The sequence below is a fragment of the Octopus bimaculoides genome, chromosome 4 (genome assembly GCF_046866305.1).
Source record: "Octopus bimaculoides isolate indiv1 chromosome 4, ASM4686630v1, whole genome shotgun sequence".
NCBI lineage: Eukaryota > Metazoa > Mollusca > Cephalopoda > Octopoda > Octopodidae > Octopus > Octopus bimaculoides.
In genome coordinates, this window is record NC_142931.1 from 116,071,448 (window position 1) to 116,093,005 (window position 21,558).

General features: G+C 37.7%; 1 protein-coding gene across 1 annotated transcript in view; it reads left to right on the top strand.

The window, feature by feature from the left end:
* The first annotated feature begins 2,024 nt into the window (after positions 1 to 2,024).
* LOC106872117 (src kinase-associated phosphoprotein 2) overlaps positions 2,025 to 21,558 on the top strand; it is a 28,646-nt gene continuing 9,112 nt past the window's right edge. The window contains exons 1-3 of the mRNA XM_089351208.1: positions 2,025 to 2,228; positions 16,955 to 17,128; positions 18,872 to 18,967. Of these exons, the coding sequence (XP_089207334.1) occupies positions 2,189 to 2,228; positions 16,955 to 17,128; positions 18,872 to 18,967 (310 nt within the window). The 5' untranslated portion in view covers positions 2,025 to 2,188. The remainder of the gene's footprint in view (positions 2,229 to 16,954; positions 17,129 to 18,871; positions 18,968 to 21,558) is intronic.

Here is a 21,558-nt window from a genome sequence, read left to right on the forward strand (position 1 = left end):
AACAAACCTTATTCAAGGACCTTTTGAGCGAGATGGGCTACTTGACCTGAAGAAAATTCTATCTGGGCCCCACCTGCGAGGTCATGTGCTGTTTATCTTGATATGAGATCACCATGTCGCGCACATATGGTTGTGATGCATGTGCCTGATGTACCCTTATCAGACGGGTAGTCACAATGGGTATAATGGGCTTTGTATATTTTACCCCAGTGTCACTTTGATGGCATGCATTGCTCTCTCATTCAATAATAATAATAATGATGATGATGTGCTAACGATTCTGCCAGCTCGCCACCTTAATTATAATTCTTTCTACTGGAAGCACAAGGCCTCAAATTTCGGGGAAGGGAATAAATCGATTACATCGACCCCAGTGCATAACTGGTATTTATTTAATCGCTCTCGAAAGGATAAAAGGCAAAGTCGACTTCAGTGGAATTTGAACTCAGAACATAGTGACAGACGAAATACCGTTAAGCATGATAATAATAATAATAAAACGATGGCAAGAAAAGCCCCTACATGGTAAATACTGGGCTAAACTAAATGCGAAAGAAATAGACAGAGAAAAATCCCAGCAATGGCTGAGAAGCTCAGGACTCAAAGCAGAGACTGAAGGATTTTTAATTGCTGCACAAGACCAAAGCCTCCCCACCAGAAATTACCAAAAACACATAATGAAAAGAAATATAACAAGTAACTGTAGAATATGTGGAGATCGACAAGAAACAATAAATCATATTATCTCTGGCTGCCCAGTCCTGGCTAAGAAGGAATATATTCACAGACACGACAGAGCTGGGACCTATATACACTGGAAGCTATGCCAACATTATGGAATAGCAACAGAAAAAAGATGGTATAAACACACGCCAGAAAAGGTCACAGAAAACGAGAAAGCAACCATACTCTGGGATATGCCAATACACACAGATAGAGAAATTAAGGCAAATAGACCAGATATAGTTGTCAAAGATCATGAAGGAAAAAAATGCCTTCTAATTGATGTTTCAATACCAGCAGATGACAACGTTTCTCTAAAAGAAATGGAAAAACTTTCAAAATACAAAGACCTGGAAATAGAGATAACTCGAATGTGGAATCTAAAAACAGAAACAATTCCTATCATAGTAGGTGCCTTAGGTATAATAAAAAAATATTCAGACAAATACATAACAAAAACACCAGGACTTACAAATATATATAACATACAGAAAATTGCACTACTGGGTACTGCACACATTCTACGCAAAACACTTTCAATACAGTAAACATAAGAGCACCACAGCAAACCACAGCACATACCCAAGGCGCACAGAGCTGCGCTCGGTAGTGAAGTGAAAGCACGTTATAAAAATAAAACTACTGAATAATAATAATAATAATAATAATAATGGTTTCTTAAACATTCTCTAGAACAACACTGTACAAATCCAAATATATGGTACCCTAGGCATAACACCTACATGAACTTCTAGCTTGTTCTCTCTTGAGGTCTCTGGGTGAGACTTGGATCCAACTTGTACAAATGCAAAGCAAAAGTCAAACATAAAATAATATGCATATTGCGCTCAGGTTCGCCACAACTCATCGAAAAGGGTAAATGAGGGGACAAAAAGAAGCGATAATAAAGTAAAGAAAGACAGCAATGAAAGCTGGATGTGCATGCATAGTACACAGGATAAAACACGTAAAAGTGCTGTAGAGAAGAAAGGGTACAAGTGGCACATCAGGAGTGGTGTAAGCAAATTTTGCGAAGCGTGGAATTTTTGAAGGAAGCAGTGTTACTGACAGCTAGCAACCGATGATGATGCTGGTGATGATGATGATAATAATGATGACGACGACGACGATGATGATGATGCCGATCCTCCTCTTGTTTCTTTTCATTATCATCATTACCACCATCACCACCACTATTACCATCATCCTCATCATTAGTATGCAAAAGATGAAGGCTTCAATGACGACGACGACCCTGCAAGTCAGTTAGTAGAATACGCATGCGGGTCCGAAAACTAGTTGCAGTTTACGGATGTAGGCAGACAAGCGAAGAGAAGGCAGCAAGGCAGTAAAACAGACACAAGTTTGACAACCAACAAACTGACATTTTATTTATCCATTTTTCGTCGTTGTCAGTTTTTCGGCGAAAACAGTTGGTTTTCTTGTTTTCATGTGATTTTGGAGAATGGCGAAAATTTACGAACCGGTCGGTAATCTACTGAGAGGTACGTGTTTAATTTGTTACATTCCTACATCACACACACACACACACACACACATACAGATATTATATTCCTTACATACTCTTACAGGGAAATGCAGATTTCAATTAATAGAAAAACCTTTGAAGTTCTGTCTCATTTTCTCTCTCGTATACATCATATTCGGTTCATTTAAATCTTCATTCATTTAGTTCCTCAATAAAAGTAAATACCAAACGTACAGAATAAACCATTTACTAAAATACAAAATCAGGAACACACAAATACACATACATTCGGAGACATACTAATACATAGTCGTATAAGCTTATTAAATGTAGTTTCAGTTAAGTGTTAATTCTAGTTTGTTCCTACGTAGGATAAAATGGTAAGGAGCGGAACAGGCGTCGAGGCTGGTTTTGTTCTCATCTATGTCGTACCTCCGAGATGGAGTCATTCTTGCTTTATTGTTGTTGTTTAACCGCAGGTCAGCTCTGATGAATCAGATCTATGATCAAAGAGACAGGACGGTCACTTTTTAGCCGCGGACATTCCGTCTTTTTAAAAATTTTGTTATATCAAGAACTACATTGTCTATTGTATTCCCCTTTATCAAATAAAAAAGAAAAAGGAAAAATTCGACTGCTATTTTCAGCAGATAGGATGGCTGTATAGAGGTCTGTAGGAAAACGTTTATTCGTTGCATTTTATTTTGCTTGTCTGCTCGAAGCTCGATTTTCCTATCATATCGGAATGATTGATAATTTAATGTTTACGTGTACCGTCACAGTCCGATATATAAATATATACATTAAAGTATAAAACCAATAATCGCCAATATACGAATGATATATAGGCACGAACCCAGATCTTGTTCATTTTGATCATACATACATACACATATACACACGCATATATACTCGACATTACTTTTGCCCTTGCGATTTTGTTGTACACACATACATACGTGTGTGTGTTTAGGGCAAACGTAAATATAACCACACACACACACACACACACAGTACAAATGCACAAAGCGATTTACATGAATACATTGAATACATTTATATACATAAACAAAATATAACCCATCATAGACATTTTTTCAGTATCAGCCGGTGCAGCTGGTGTACATCGCTAGTGTTACTTACATTTATGAAATTATAAATAACAATTCTTGCATTTATTCATCTTTAAATATTATGAAACAACATAATCGAATCTTCCTCAGCACGGGCCGTTTGGTGTCATGTTACTATCGTTTTGTGAAATTAACATTTGACATCCTGGAGTAGCTTCAGAATTCCCAGTTACGAAATTCTAATATCTAAGCAAATCAAGGTATTAGCATTCTTGAAATAAATAAGATGGTTGTATAAGTGTGTGTGTGTGTAGGCATAAGTTCCATGCCTCTCTCTCTCTCTCTCTCTCTCTCTATATATATATATATATATATGCATATGTATGTATGTATGTATGCAGATATATATATCATCAGTTAACGTCCGCTTTCCATGCTAGAATGGGTTGGACGATTTGACTGGGGACTGGCGAACCAGATGGCTACACAAGACTCCAATCTGATCTGGCAGAGTTTCTACAGGTGGATGCCCTTCCTAACGCCAACAACTCCGAGACTGTAGTGGGTGCTTTTTACATGCCACTAGCACGTATATATATATATATATATATATATATATATATATATATATGCATATATATATATATATATATATATATATGCATATATATATGTATGCATATATATGTGGGATCTTTATGGTGTGCATATACATATATATGCATGGGGGTGGGTGTGTATATATATATATATATGCATACATATATATGTGTGTGTGTATAATACAATATATATACGTATAATATCTATCTGCTTATAATTACTATAAGTTACCAAATAAATATGCTTTTTGCTTGAGTTATGTGTGTATGTATACATACTCACACTCGTGTCTGTATGTATAATATATATATATATATATATATATATATATATATATATATATATATATATATATATATATATACATGCACACACACACAAACACACACCGTGAACAGTCTGTTACGCAAACTAGGTGCTGTAATTATAAGTTGTTCTGTAAACCTTTGTCGCCATGATACATCTTCCTCTTTAAACTTGCTGTTTTTTTAAAATCAGCATCTGCATTTTTGTGGTTAGATTTTCGAAAACCTGTAAAAAGGAGTGTGATAGTCAATTCTGAGATGCTTCAAGTGCTGACTCTAATTTTTCTCGAGAACCTGTTTCGTTTACGAAAAGGCTTATTATTATTTTCGGCAGGCACCTCAAACAGTTTCATATTCTAAATGACTGTTTTACTTTTAGCCATTTAGTGTTATATTACGTTAATTGATAAATTATTCAAACACTTAATTAATTTGTAAAGAGATTATAGATATTAGTTTATCGTTTTATAAAAAATTTAGTGTTTATTACTTTGGGTGATTGGAGTGATTGATGCCGTTATAAATTTGGTTATAATTTACATTACATTTTTAATGTATTTCTGTTGTAATTTTATATTTAATAGCATCTAAAAATAAAACAGTTGTTAAATAAATAAATTATTAAATATAAAAGGCGGTGAGTGTGTATCTCCTACAAAAAGAAAAATATAACACAAACTGTTGATTTTTGCTTTACTTAATTACAGAATTTGTCATAGGGCAAAACATCTTACGATGGGAAAATCCTGTTGCTTGCAATAGAATCCGGATATATTTTATTGTTAACAATATTTAACCTATGTAATTATATACTGATAAAAAGAAAATGTGAGTCAATGAAATAGTATGAACTAATAGATTTATCAGGTTATAAGTTATATAACGCTTATATAATACAGTTCAGTTTGTTAGCAATGGATGTCCTGTATTCAATATTTTCTGTTCACTGTTCAATATCTGTTCATGCATATCATACTACACTGGAAATTTCTGTATTTCTTGCTGATGGAGAGAAATGGTATGAGTCATCTGTGTGTATTGAAAAGCAAGAGACTCGGAGTAGTGATGGGAATGAATCATCAGCTTTAGCTAAATAAATTAATTTCTTCTAGTTGTATTGGGTACCTTATTTTGTTTTGCATACACAAACTGATCTCTCTCACACTTTGTATTTGTGTTATCTTCCTCCCTCCCTTCCTCTCTTTATGCCTGTGTATGTATGTGTGTCTATGCGTGTATATATATGTATGTGTATGTATATATATATGTGTATATATATATATATATATATATATATATATATATATATATATATATATATATATATGAAGGGCTACGCCCGAAACGTCATACACACTCTCTCTTTCCTTTCCTGAGCGTCCAATAATACTATCCATATCACGTCCTCACTTTGTTGTTTTTTGTTTTTTTGTTATTGTTTTTTTAACTATATATATATATATATATATATATATAGAGAGAGAGAGAGAGAGAGAGATGTGTATAAGTGTATTAATGATAGTCTGTATATGTATATATATATATATATATATGTGTGTGTGTGTGTGTGTGTGTGTGTATATATATGTATATGTGCATGCATGTGTAGATTTTTTGTGTGCATGTTTATAGTTTTAAAGCAATCTCACCTCAATGCACTCAGAAGTAGAGTTATATATATTTACTATTGGTTAGTTTACAGCTTTATAAACCTGTTTCAGACAAAATCACAAAGACTGAATCAGGTTTAGGAAGCTTTTAAATGTGCCAAGAGAAATGAAGTGCCATTCAAAACTTTTTATTCTTTACAAACAATACACAATGCTTCAAGCGAACTACAATACTCTCCTATAAATATAATCATTGTCATCTTCATGTCTGCTTTCCATGCTAGCATAGGTGGGACTGTTGAACAGGGTCCAGTAGGTCAGAAAATCACATTTTGCTCTAGTGTTAGGAAGGCCATCCAGCTGCAGAAACCATTTGGGAAGTTTTCTATAATTGGATGCTCTTCCTAATGTCAGCCATTTTACAATGTACCAAGTGCTCTTCATGGCACCAATACTAGTGAAGTCACTGTGTGGCTTGTAGCACTAAAGTGGTTGGTGTAGTAGAAAGGGAGGTGGTTTTATGCTAGGTGTTGAGCGGTTAAAGCATGATAGATGGTGCCAGAACAGAATAGAAGTTTCTTGTTGTAAGAGATACATGGCTATCTTGCATTATATAAGGGTAGGTTGAAGTAATTAGGGTGGAGCTGGAAACAGAGATAACGATAAGTGTGATGATGTGTCTGAGTCCAAGTTCAATGGAAGAGTGAATGGGACAGAAGATCAAGTGGATGGATAAAGGCTGCAAGAGTACTGGAAATAGTAAGAGATGGGGCACAGGAGTGAATATAGCAAATGGTCAGTGGTAATTGTGAGTGTGAGAATTGGCGATATGAATGAGGGATAGATGTCAGGAGAAGTGGCTCAGTGGAGAGGAAGTGATAACTGGCACTTATAGAAAGTGGTGAACAGAAAAGAAGCCAAGAGTGTCAGGGAGAGTGAAACACAGATAATAGCAGAGGTGGAGGTGGTTAGAGGTACATAGGGGTGAATGTAGTGAGTAGCAAACAAAAGTGGCGGCTGGTCAATGATAAATATGAGATGACGTTAAGAGTGAGGTATGTGTGTCAATAGTAAGTGGCTTGGAGGAGAGAGAGTGAGGACTGGCAGCTTAGAAATGAGGAACCATAATGTTAAGTATGAAGGATGGATGTCTAAAAGAAGTGGTTCCACAGAAAGAGAGAGAGAGAGAGGGATGGTGTTATATGTAATTCTACTTTAATTACAGTAGCAAAATAATGCAATATTTAGAAGAGTGATGGAAGGATAAGGGGTGGGGAGATGATTTTGATAATAGTGCACTTTGAGTACCATTTGGCTTTTGAATGCTTTTAGCAGAGTTCACACTGTTATAAGCATTTGGACCAGGCCTCTGGTTTAGTGATTTCCATGAGCATTCTATGTACCATCACCTTCTACACTTTCTTGCCCAATTCTTTCCCCTCTTTTCAAACATTCAAGGATTTCTCACCAACCCTGATCCCTCACATCTCTTACACCCTAACCACACTTAATTCTCTCTAAGGTAGAAATTTCTCAGCCCCTATCTATCTCTCTTGTCCATAGTACACTCTCTACTCAAATTTGGCTTCAAAATGTGGTGTCTGCATATATATATATATATATATATATATATATATATATATATATATATATATAGACTCCACTCTCTCTGCCTTTCATTTTTCTTGCCTGAATTTGAACAATAATGACTTCCAGTCATTCTGGCTCAGTTTTCTCTCTCCCTCATTCACCTAAATATATATGCCCCTTCTATCACCCTCTGAACTTCCTAAACCTTCAGCAATTCTTTGACTGCATCTCCTGTTGCACTGAGAACATTTGTCTCCCTTTTTGAAATTATTGTCCTAGGTGACTTCAATGTTCACTACTCCTCATGGTTCCCACACTGATGCTGCCAGTGCAAAGGCTGAATCCTTTGCTATTCTCAACTTTTTACACCAATGCATTTTATTTCCTGCACGCATCCCACATGGACTCAGACACTCAAACACCCTTTTCTAACCTAAAAACTCGACCATTTCTAAACCATATCCTTCTCTGTACCTATTGAATCATCTAACTACTGCTTCATTGCAATTGTCCAATGTGCTATCACATATTTGCATAGTACCCCCTTTCTTTAGATACTATAGCTCTTCAAGACTGGTTGGGATTCTACCAGTTTTATGTCACTTACCCCTGGCTGTACATGTGCTTAATTCTTGACCTACAAATATACTGTCTCTTGTCTCTCTACCTTTTCTGTCACTTCTATAAGGGTCTCTGTTTCTTGGAGCTGGCTGGCTTTGTGCCTCCTCCATTTAGGTACCTATGACACACCCATCTCCCCACTTCTCCTCATTCTTGGTGCATCCAACTTTCTCAGCCCTGCATTAACCAATACACCCTTTCTCTCCAGAAACTTCTCCCTGTTCACGTCTTTCCTGTTTGGTTTAAACAGAACAATTATAATATCAAGCTTAGCCTCTTGGACAGCCTATCCCTTCTCCAGACTTCAAAAGTGAAATATATGTGTGTGTGTGTGTGTGTGTGTGTGTGTGTGTGTGTGTGTGTTAAGTGAAAATGCATGGCCTAGTGGTTAGGGTGTGGTACTTACAATCACAAATTGTGGTTTCAATTCTCAGACCAGGTGTTGTGTTGTGTTCTTGAGCCAAACACTTCATTTCATGCTGCTCTGTGATCATTTTGATATTTGACATGCAACACGCTTGTGCACCTGTACAGGTAATGTCAGTTTCATGGAGGGAGTGAGTTTATGTGAACACAAACATCTGATCGCTATAAGTAAATCATCTGTGTGGTTGTTCAGCAAGAAATTGCAGAACTCTCATCTGTTGTCTAATGACAGAAGAGCTCATAAGACACACACACACACACTATATATATATATATATATATATATATGCACTACATGTATACTTATATTCTCTCTCACACACAGACACACTCATACAATAAGCTTTCTACACTTTTTGTGTACTATATTCACTCATATAGCACTAGTTGGACTAAAGTTAGAGACTCTTGCCCAAGTTTCTGCACAGTTGGACTGAATTCTAGAAACTATGTGACTAAACCTGAAACCTGAAACCATGCAAAGTGGATTTCTTAACCACATAGCCACACACATGATTTTTCATTGAGTTTTATTTAAGTTCTTCTTAAGAACATTCAAGTCGTTCACTAACAAAGTGACAAGACTTTCTGGAGTTAAGAGAGTTCCTGGTCTTGAGTTGGTGTGTTGATTGAGCTGCTGATGCATACACCTAAATGTGTGTATCTATTTGCCTAAAAAATCTCAGATGTAGAATCCTTGGAATGTTTTACAAATCTTCACTGTGCTGCTAACACTAGTCTGCATTTGGGAATTTTTTATTTTTATTCATGGATGTGATGTTACATATTCTTGGGGTGCTGATTTTAAATATCTAAACCATTTTGCTCTGTCACATAAGGATGTTGAATAAAATGCAAATTATTAATAATAATGAAAAATGTGAATTTTTAATAAATCATTACTTTATTAAAATGAAGCAAATAATCAAGGAAAAACTCATTCTGTTAGTTTTAAGAACATATGTTTTCCAAATCAACATGAAATGAACCACGTTCATCATGAAATGAATTAGAATTATCAACATCAAACCAAATGAATGTAAAAAATATGCTCCTAATGGTTAGCCTACATATTGATTCAAAGGAAGGACTGTTTTGATTTCTGCTTGTGTTGTCTCCTTGTATTGAGTTTCCTATTTCTTTATTGCCCACAAGGGGCTAAACATAGAGGGAACAAATAAGGACAGACAAAGGGATTAAGTCGATTACATCGACCCCAGTGCGTAACTGGTACTTAATTTATCGACCCCGAAAGGATGAAAGGTAAAGTCGACCTCGGCGGAATTTGAACTCAGAACGTAACGGCAGACAAAATACTGCTAAGCATTTCGCCCGGCGTGCTAACGTTTCTGCCAGCTCGCCGCCTTTATTGTGTCCTTGTATTGAGTTTCCATGCTGCAAATGTCTTCACGGAACTGCTCACCTTGTTCCTCACTGTAGTCCCCACAATTCTTGAGGAAATCTTCACACTTATTCTAGACCCAAGTTGTTGGAAACTTGATATCAGGTCTTGGATCATTTTTTCATATTCTGGGGAGCGGCTGTTTCTCAAGAAGTTTTGGTCACTTCGACACCTGCTATAATACTTCCTCAAAATGCTTGTCCCTCATCAGTTCCTGAATCTGAGGGCCAACAAAGATTTCTGCTTTTAGCTTGCCTTCACTTATATGAGGACATTTTGACTCCAGGAACTTGAAAGCAGCTCCATTCTTGTTCAGGGCGTTTGCAAAATTTTTCATAAGCCCTAATTTGATGTGGAGTGGTGGCTGTTATGTTTCCCTCGGGTGACTCGTAGAGATAACACAACGAGTTATACAATTTAATTATTACATTTATTGTTCAATTACATACAAAGAACGCACTCACCCAATGTTCGTTATGAATAAACAAAAGTCATGTCCGCCATATATATATCAATGACATTATACTACGACAGTCCCACAAGACAACAACAATGAAACAATGAACTCAGACGAACCACATGACACACGGAACGTCAGACGAATTACATATCTAACAGTCCATATAACACCTCCCCACTGAAATTGATGCTACACAAGAAGTATCAACAGCAAAGTCTCTCTTGGGTTTTACGGGTTCTCTTGGACCGTCTTGGGTTGTCTGGTCCATACTCTGGAACGGGTAACATGGTCTTGGGTCTGGTTTGTCTTTGTGTTAGTGGCACAGTTTCCGAGATCTCCATCGGGTGATCTGTTGCAAATTCAAATACAGTGTTTTCTGCATCACCAGGTTCATTGTCTTCCTCAGTTGTGTACCGCGGTCGCAGCTGTTCCCAGTGTCGTCTCCACATCGGGCCATGAGGTATGACCTTCACGTTAAAGCAGCGAGTACCCAATGACTTCTTAATGATTGCTGGTACCCATCGGGGATCTTTGTCTCGGCGAGGTCCATAGTATAGTGCATACACAGGATCTCCGGCCTTGTACTGCCTGGTAACTTTAGCGACATCAGCCGAGCTTGGAGTCACCTGAGACTTATGTGCTTCCTTAGACTGTTTGCCTTGAGCAATATGTGCTGGCGATGGCAGCAGAGAATCAATCCTTGTTCGTATCTGCCGGTGATTCAAAAGTTCACTTGGAGAGAATCCACAGGATGTTGGTGTTCTCCGGTACTGCATCAAGAATTCTTGAAGTGCTCGTGTTGGCGGAAGAGAAGACTTCCTCAGAGCTTGTTTGAAGGTCTGCACCAAACGTTCCGCTGCTCCGTTGGTAGCTGGGTGGTAAGGTGCCCCTGTCAGGTGTGTGATCCCGCGTTCTTTGCACCAGCTCTGGAACTCCTCAGACGTAAAAGTTGGTGCATTATCGGTGACCAGTGTGTGAGGAAATCCAAAGTGCGCAAAGTCTTCCTCAAGCAGATTCAAAGTGGCTTTGGAGGACGTGGAGGAAGTAGGATGAATGCATGGGTACTTGGAATAAGCATCTGTGATCACCAGTCAATCTCTACCCATAAAATTTATTGCATGGTCCAGATGTAAGCGGCTCCACGGCTTTTCTGGTAACATCCATGGGTGAACTGGAGGCTTAGATGGCTGCCTTTGATGTTCGTTACATGAATCACATCGTCGACTGGCTATCTCTATAGCAGCATCGATACCAGGCCAATAAACAGCAGTTCTTGCTAGTTGTTTCATGCGTTCCATGCCAAAATGTCCAAGATGCAGAAGATTAAGGATCTTTGGCTGCAAGCTATGTGGAATCACAGCTCTAGATCCATGTATAAGGCATCCATGACAGATACTAAGTGAGTTTGATAACTTACGGAACTTGTTGACTTCGTCATTGATCTCCATGTTCTTTGGTGGCCAGCCTTCACGGACGTAGCGCATCACTGCAGATATCACTGGATCTTTCCCTGACTCTTGACGGAGGACGTTAGCATCCACAGGTTGGACTTGAATACTAAGAGCTTTGATGGCACACACCATGTCTATGTCTTCACCATTTTCCTTTCTGTCAAAGTCGTTGTCATCACCGAATGGCAAGCGACTGAGGGCATCAGCATTGCCATGATCTGCTGATTTCCGATATTCAATGGTGTAGTCAAACTGGTTCAGCCACAGGGCCCATCGTGCTAGTCTGTTAGCAGCGAGAAGTGGCGTCCCTTTCCTCGGACTGAATAGTGATGTCAGTGGCTTGTGGTCAGTCACGAGTACGAATTTACGACCGTACAAATATTGGTAAAACTTCTGCAAGCCAAATATGATAGCTAGGGCTTCCTTTTGAATTTGACTGTAGTTACGCTGTGCAGAAGTGAGAGTCTTGGACATATTGGATATTGGGCGCTCGCTTCCATCAGGATAGCGGTGAAACAGGACTGCTCCAATACCAACGTTTGATGCGTCACAGGCTAGTCCCAAAGTTTTGTTTGGATCGAAGTGTATCAGAACTTGACTTGATGAAAGTACATTTTTCAAGTGATCAAAAGCTGACTGTTCCTCATCTCCCCACTTCCAAATAGTTGACTTTTTTGTAAGGCAATAGAATGGCTCTGCTATACTGGCTAGGTTTGGGATAAACTTTCCATAAAACTGAACTGAACCTAGGAAAGATTTCAAGCTTGATTCGTTCGTTGGAGATGGCATCTTTAAGACTGCTTCGACTTTGGATCCCTTAGTGATCCCCTCAGTCGACAAAATGTGTCCAAGGTATTGTACACTGGGTAGTGCAAACTGGCACTTTTCACGGCGACATCTGAGTCCATTGTCGCTTAGACGTGTGAGCAGACACTTTAGGTTGTTTAAGTGACTGTTTGCATCTTTCCCACTGACGAGCATGTCATCCTGGAAGACGGCCACTCCAGGTAGATCATGGGTCAGGTTTTCCATGATCTCCTGAAAGTAACCAGGTGCTGACTTGATTCCGAAAGGGAGTCGTTGTTGCAGGAGTACTCCACGGTGAGTGCTGAGTGCGAGTCTGCGTTGACTTTCTGGAGCCAGCTTGATCTGATTATAGGCATCAGCAAGGTCTATCTTTGTATATCTGAATCCACCTCCGAGTTTCTGCATCAGTTCAGCAGGGAGTGGCATTGGATGACGGTGATCAGCAAGTTGGTCATTAATTCCCACAGAGTAGTCACCACAAATCCGTAGTTTGGGCTTCAGGTTGCTTGAAGCGTGTGCTTTACGAATCGGTACCACTGGCGTTCCGTATTCATTGAATTGAACAGGCTTCCAGATTCCCTTGGCGATGCCGTCTTCGTAACCTTTGGCCAGGTCATCACGAAGAGCAAATGGGACCGGACGTGCCTTGTGAAAGACTGGTGTTGCGTCCGATTTGAACTTCACTTCCAGTTCAAAGTTCTTGAGACATCCCAATTCTTGCTTGAAAAGATCTGGAAATTCATCACACATGTTGTGACAATCTTGCTGCAGGGAAACATAGGGCTCGCTTGAGGTCTTTGGATACATCCCTTCTGCACCTTCCCTCTTAGCTTGGCTGTCTATGCTTTTCAAACCTAGAGCAGTGTCTACGGAAATTCCCAGAGTCTGGATAGCATTCCGACCCAGCAAATTAAGATCAGAGATCTTGGTGACTATGTAAGGTATAAGATCCTGCTTACCAGTTGTTGGATCCTTGGTTTGGCCCATGAAAGTTCCTAGAACAGGCAGGTTGTGCTTGCTGGCAGATTCATAGCGATGCGTGACATCTTGCAGCTTTGGTCTTCCAAGTTGTTTCCAGACTGACAAGGAAACAAAATTGCCTGTAGTAGCAGTGTCCAATTCCATTGTGAACAGTCTGTTCTGGATTGTTACTGGCACAATTAAACTATGAGTGTCTCGGGGAAACTTCACCTAGGATCGCCTTGACTAGCTCAGCTTTTGTGATTCTTTTCACGGGAGTTTGTGAATGACCATTGCGTTGCTGATGTTGTTTTTTCCTACACACCGCTTGCAAATGACCCTTTTTATCACAAAAATGACATTTGGTTTCCCTGAAAGGACAGTCTGTTGCTTTGTGGGCCTTTCCACATCGGTAGCATTTCTCCTGGTTTGTGGAATAAGACTGCTGATGTTTCTTTTGAGGACTCTTATTCCTGTTCTGCTGGACCTTGTACACCTGCTTGGTTTTGGAACTGTATACAGTTTCTTTTGCAACCTTTGCTGCGTCTTCAGTCTCAATGGCAACCTGGACAGCACGGGCAAAATCTAGTTCTGAGTCTTTTATCTTAAAAAGCGCCTTCAGAACCGCTTCATTGTTAACCGAACATATGAATCTCTGTCTCAGAGCTTCATCCTGTGGGTTGGTGATCGCTGGAAAATCACAGGTAGCTGCATCCTGGCGTATACGTGCTGCCAGCTCCTGGAGAGTTTCGCCTGGCTTCCGCTGCATATCACTCCAAAACTTGAAACGCTCTCTCACAATGAAAAGTTTAGGGTCGAACTGTTCCATCATGAAGTCAACGATTTCGTCCATTATCAAGTTGTTGATATCTTTAGGCGGATTTTGTTGGGTAGCCAGATTAGCAAGTTGTTTGTAAACAGTAGCAGTCTGATTGGTCAGGAACACTTGTGCCATGCGTTTTTTCAGGTACAGCATTAGCAGCCACAAACGTACGGAATCTTGACCAGTAATCAGGCCATAGTTCTGTCGCTGAATCAAATGCAGTAAATGGTGGAATCGACACTGTTGTTGAAGCAGCTGAAAAATAGCCACTAGAATCGCCTTCAACTTGTCGAGCACCAAACAGTTTTAACAGAGCGTCCATATCTCTCTGATGTTGTTGCATTTGCTTGTCCATTTGTTCCCTAAACAATTTAATAAGTTCTACTGTCTGTTTTTCAGCCATTGTTATTACGATGAATAATTTTACGGTAAAGTAAGCATGTATCCTATCGGTCCTATCGGCGACGCCAATAAACTCTGTTATGTTTCCCTCGGGTGACTCGTAGAGATAACACAACGAGTTATACAATTTAATTATTACATTTATTGTTCAATTACATACAAAGAACGCACTCACCCAATGTTCGTTATGAATAAACAAAAGTCATGTCCGCCATATATATATCAATGACATTATACTACGACAGTCCCACAAGACAACAACAATGAAACAATGAACTCAGACGAACCACATGACACACGGAACGTCAGACGAATTACATATCTAACAGTCCATATAACAGTGGCAGTAGACTTTTTGTGGGGTCAACTAGTGGCATAGCTTTCACATTGTGATTTCTGGGTAAGAAGCTGGTTCTTGATAGCTAGTCTTTTTGTTCATTTTGTTGGCTGTCTGCCCTACTATCTCAAAGACATAGCAAACAGGGATACCTAGTGTATCCCTCTTGAAAACCTAGTAGGAGAGCAATAACTTTTAAATCACCAGAAATGAGAAAATTGTGATTATGGTACTTGATTGCAGTTATTATTGTCTTCATATTTTTCTATGTTTCTGGCATTTGGACACTATGGCCAGTTGGCACAGATTCAGTTGTGTTGCCATTGTAGAGAAGAACAGCCTTTAACTTCTGTTAGAAGAATCAATGAAGAACCTCTATTCATCTGCTTTGTATGACATCCCCATGTGTTCAATAAGGCCAGACATTTGAATAGAAAACTAAAGAATCCTCTTTCTCAAAGAACTCAGTGAATTCCGCTTCACGATGATGGTACCAAGCAAATGTTGTTCCAGGAGCCAGGAGCTTGTGTTCCTGCAGTTTAGAGCCAAATAACTGTGCACTTTCTTTTGGAAGGTTAAGGTCTCTAACCAAGTCATTGAGCTCAACTTGGTTGAATAATTTGGGATCATCATTTGTTGGTGGCTCATAGTCTACTTCCATCTCATTAGCATCACTGGTATCAGACTCTGATGGAATTTCCCATGTTTCAGGAGGCATGGGTACAGGAATATCATTTGAGTGTGGAACAGGCCTTATTGCTGAAGGAATATTTGGGTATATTATGTGATCTATAGTCTTCTTGTTGAATCCAAAGTAGCAGTCATCATAGTGGTTCATCTGCTCCCACCATACCAAAGGTCATACATTTAAGTTTTCCAACTGACCACATTTGAGGCTTACTGAATCAACTCTTGCAAGCTTTATGAGGTGCAAATGGCTTGTCCTGGTCTCCCAGTTTGCAGCCAAAATATGTTAAGTAGCAGCACTTCAACAAAGGAGTAATATTGCTCTGGGAATCTGAAAGGGTGAATTACCCACTGACATACAATATATCTGGTTAATTGATGCAGCCTCTAGACATTTTAACAGACTGAAAATAAAGAAAAATATATTAGATTTAACATTTAAGTTGATATAAAGTATGCATTTTAATTTATCATTTACTTATGTTATACAAAAAGAGAAAAATGGCGTCTCTGTATAACTTGACAACTTGATGTGATAGAGATGAATAAAAAACACAATGACTCATTATTTTTCCATATATATTCAGAAAAAGATACCATACAGTCAAAAAAAAAAAAAAATCATGCAGACCAGTGTAATAAATTGGATTTGGAGAATCCACATCAGTTTCTTTTGCTGTTTCTTTGACAAACCTAGTATTTCTTGGGTTTTGCATAAATTTGTAGGTACAAATTACAAATGAGAATTTATAGTCAGGGTACAGGAGCTGTAAGTTCCACATTAATTCACCATAAGTGTTCTCTTTTTGCTTAGATTTTTGATAGTGCATGTATGTATGTGTGTGTGTGTGAGATGTTTTCTGAGTAATATTTTCTGCAAGACTTAGGATAGGAGACAAAAATATTATGAGTGATAAGAAGTAGAGCGATGAGTATAATGACTAGTTTTAAGTGTTATTTCTCTTACTTAAAGACCAACAATATTGTTAGTCATAATGTTGAAATTTGAAATTAAGCATTTTATCTACCAAGCTTTTACACAATTCCTTTTTTTTTTGTCTTCTTGAAAAACTAAAATTTTTGTTTTAAATGACAAAAATACAAACAAGACAACACAACTTAGTGCTTTTTAAAGTGATATTTGAAAATTAAAAAAAATCTTTTTTGTTATTTATTTCCATTCAGATGTAGAAAAATTTCTTTTGGAAACATTAAAAAATGAGAATCTCAGTAGCAGTACAAACAAAAGCCGGAACTTACTTTTGGATAAGTTAAATTATTTGAAGCAAGAATACCCTCAGCTTCAACTTGATGTTGTTCCACCAGTAGGAACTAGTCCAAAAAGTGTGCCGAAATCAAGTGAGTAGTAATTCTTTCTCTTTTGATTAAATTTGAAATTAAACATTTTATTATGTATGTGTTAAAACATTTCCTGTATAATAAGGAAATTATTATAATTTGGTCTAGAGTGTGCCAAAAATCAAGTAAAAATGAATTTTTTCTCTTTTAAACAATGAATTATTTTATGTAAATACTAAAACAATTTCACTATAATAAGGAATTATAATTTGCTTCCAAAAGTGTGCCAAATCAAGAATTCTTTCTCTTTTAAATAATGGTTTTTATTATGTCAGTACTAAAGCAATTTCAATATAAGGAATTTCTTATAATTTGGCACAGTCTTTATGAACTAAGATGCTGTTCCACTAGCTACATCAAATTTTACTTTAGCCATTTTGTCTTACTTCTGAAGCTGTTAGCGTTTAAACTGGCTATATTCAACCCAAATATTCTCCCAGTTTTGAACTGGCCAGATCCAGTCCCTCACACCTACTCTACAGTGTCATTATAAAAATAAACAATTACATCATTGAAATCTTGAAGCTACAAGACGATGCATGATTAATTCAAAACATTTGACAGAGTAATATGAATTCTAAGGGATTAAAAACTGAAGTAAAAATAACTATGCAGTTGCTTCATCATCATCATCATTTGATGTCCATTTTCTATGCCGGCATGGGTTGGACAGTTTGATAGGAGCTGACCAGCTGAAGGGCTATTCAAGCACCATGTCTGTTTTGGCATGGTTTCTATGGTTGGATTCCCCTCCTTATGCCAACCACTTTACAGAGCGTACTGGGTGCTTTTATGCAGCACCAATATGGGTGCTTTTTACATGGCACCAGCACTTACAAGCCTGCAAGATTAAGGATGCTCAGCTGGAGAGGGTTGCAGGGGATGAGTCTGTATGCAAGGGCAACTATGCTTAGCTTGACATGTTTTTTCAAGCACAGCAAACCGCCAGAAGTCTTGGTCCCCTGTCATCCACTCTGTGAGGAAACAAAACAAATATAAAATATTAGTCAATGACTAATATTTTAATAATTTTAATTTTGGCAAGTTCAAAAGATAACTCTGGATGTTTCAGTGCTATTATGACCTCATCAGTTGAGTATAGACTTCACTATATTCAAGAGACAGTCATTTAAATAAATGTACATTATTTGTTAGTGTAGGAATATGGAATTGTTCTAAGAATATATTATTTGGATAACAGCTATGTAAAAAACTAGTGAAATTGGTGTTAAAATATTTAATCCTTTTTTATTCCAACCCACCTGAGACCATCACAGGTTCTATGACACAGACTGCCTGTGAAAAAGTGATCTAAACTAAAGCCTCTCATCAAATTTTCACCAGCTCAATAACGACAATGTTATTTTGCTAAATTCTTCATTATTTTCAAAATTAATTGAAACAAAGGAGATGTACTTCAGAAGAAATATGGTAACAAAAGGGTTAATGAATGGAATATTAAAGATTTACTTGAAATGATTATGTGGTAAGGAAAAACAATAGAAGAAGACCAAACTGGACAGATAATACACCATGCTTAATGTTTCAGTTTTCACTGTTCTGGGTTTAAATTCTGCTAGGATCTACCCTGCTTTTCATACTTAGTAAACTACTGAGGCTGATTCAGGTGGCCATATCCTACCTCTTTACTTTAACAGCTATCTTCATTATATTATCATTTAAAACTCTGTTGTATTCTCTGTTGTTTTATAAAATATTCCTGGAGTTCTGTTTCCATTTTAGGTAGCAGTGTTGGTTTGTCAGATGATAGCAGAGATGAGTCTGCATTTACTGGGGGAAGTACAAACACTGAGGAAGATGAAGTTGGATATTCAGACTGTAAGTATATTCCATGTTTTACATTTTTGTATTTATCACAAGAATTTATCACTGTTTTATTCATTTTCTGTTTACAATTTTGAATTTAAGAATGGCATGGTATTATTTTCCATTGTTGTAGTGTTATGGATTAACAGAAATGTTGGAATGTGAGACATAGCACTCGTAATATTTTGTCTACCAATTCTTGTTTAAAAATAGTTCTGAACTCAAATATATGGCTTTCATCCTTCAGAGATTTATAGAATAATTAATAGGTATGCACTGGTGTTAATGACTTCAGGTATAGCTGTTTTGTTAAGAAGTTCACTTTGTAACCACATGATTCCTGGTTCCATCTGAGAGTATGACATTTTGGTCAAATATCTTTTGCCACAGCCTCAGGTTGACCAATGCTATGTGAGTGGAATTTGGTAGAGAGAAGCCTTATAGAGGTCTGCAATCTACATTTGTGTATATCAGTGAAGGGTGTAAACATTGTTAAGAAACCAACATGTTAGTGTCACACCCATGCTACATTTGTCTTCAGAAATGTAGTAAACTAGCGATCAATTACTGAAAATTCATAATCAGTGATGCCATTGTTCATAAATTGTGGCATAAAAGAAAAAACAAACAAAACAATTGACTACACCATTTTGAGCGTGGCCGTTGCCAGTACCGCCTGACTGGCCTTCGTGCCAGTGGCATGTAAAAGCACCCACTACACTCTCGGAGTGGTTGGCGTTAGGAAGGGCATCCAGCTGTAGAAACTCTGCCAAATCAGATTGGAGCCTGGTGTAGCCATCTGGTTCACCAGTCCTCAGTCAACTCGTCCAACCCATGCTAGCATGGAAAGCAGACGTTAAATGATGATGAGGATGATGATGTAATGTTAGGAGACACTTATTCTGATTGCCATGCAATCTAGTTGAACTGGGAACCTTGTGATTATATAGTGAACTCCTTGATTATTCAGCCAAGCTGTGTCATAATCATCATTTAATATTTGCTCTTCTTGCTGGCATGGGTTGGATGGTTTGAAAGGATCTGATGAGCCAGAGGAATGTATTAAACTTCAATATCTACTTTGGTATGGTCTCATCAGCTGGATGTCCTTTCTAATACCAACCATTTGATAGGATAATGGGTATATTTTCATGGTACCAGCATTATACCCACATTAGTGAGGTCACTGTGCAACCTGCAAGACTAAAGGGGCTCGTGTGACTGAAAATAATTAGGAGAGACAGAGAAGGCAAGACAATTTTAGGTTAGATGCTGGATGAAGGAAAAATAGGGATGGAAGGAACAGATGTGTAGTTATGAGAGGGTAGTAATGGAGAGAATAATAGAGTAGTTACTATTGGGGGAAAGAGTATGGAAGGAACAAAAGAAGAGAAAACTCAGCGATTAGTGAGAAAGGGAGGAACAGTGGTAAGGGTGAGGAAGTGGGTTGTGTAGAGAGGGTCCAGGGCTACTCCTGCAGTATAAGGGTGAGTATGGGCAGAAAGTCTTACACCTTCTGCCTATACGAAAGAGAGAAAATAGATGAGCATGGCTCATACAAACTAAATGAAATTTTGTTTCATTTTCATTTCTAATGTTCTGTTGAATAGATTAAAATTCTACTTAACTTTAAGTAGCTTCTGTTAATAAGATGAAATTGAATCAAAATATTACTGACATACAATATAGACACAGGCATGGCTTCATAGTTAAGATGTTCGGTCTTTTTCAACTGTGTTGTCTTGGGTTCAGTCCCACTGCTAGCACCTTGGGAAGGTGTCTTCACTTTAGTTCCAGGCTGACAAAAGACTTGTGAGTGGATTTGGTAGCTGAAACTGAAAGGAGCCCTTTGTATATATATATATATGTACTTATACATACTCTGGGGTCTTGAATAATCGTTCCCCCACTGCCCGCTTATTAATTTTTCAGATTTTTCCACCCTCCCCATTTTTATTCCAACCCTCCTGCTAATTAAATTTTGCTTATCTATCTACGGTGAAACTTAATTGTAAGCTATTCATATTCATGCGACAGCCTGAGAATCTAATGATAATTTTATTTTACGTTAAAAACATTGTATATATAAAGAATAAAAGGTTTTGAATGGTACAACAATCCACTATAATACAAAAAATGGACTATATATCTTGGACTATAGATAACTAAATTACAACAGGTATATAATCCATTTTTTTGTATTATAGTGCATTGTTGTACCATTCAAAACCTTTTATTCTTTACAAACAATACACAATGCTTCAAGCGAACTACAATACTCTCCTATTTTATATATATATATATATATATTGATAGAAATGGTAAGACAACAAAAGAATGAAAGAGACCTCGATATTATGTAAATAGAAGAATTTATCTGTAAATATAATATGTGACAATTATTCGGTAGCCATGATAAAACTCCGAGTTTTGGATGTCGGGGCGGAATCCCACGCTGGCATCTCTTCAGTTATCGGGCCATCAAAAAAATGCATTTTTTTGATGGTCCTATAACTGAAGAGATACTGGCGTGGGTTTCCACCCCGACATCCAAAACTCAGAGTTTTATCATGGCTACCGAATAATTGTCACATATCATATAT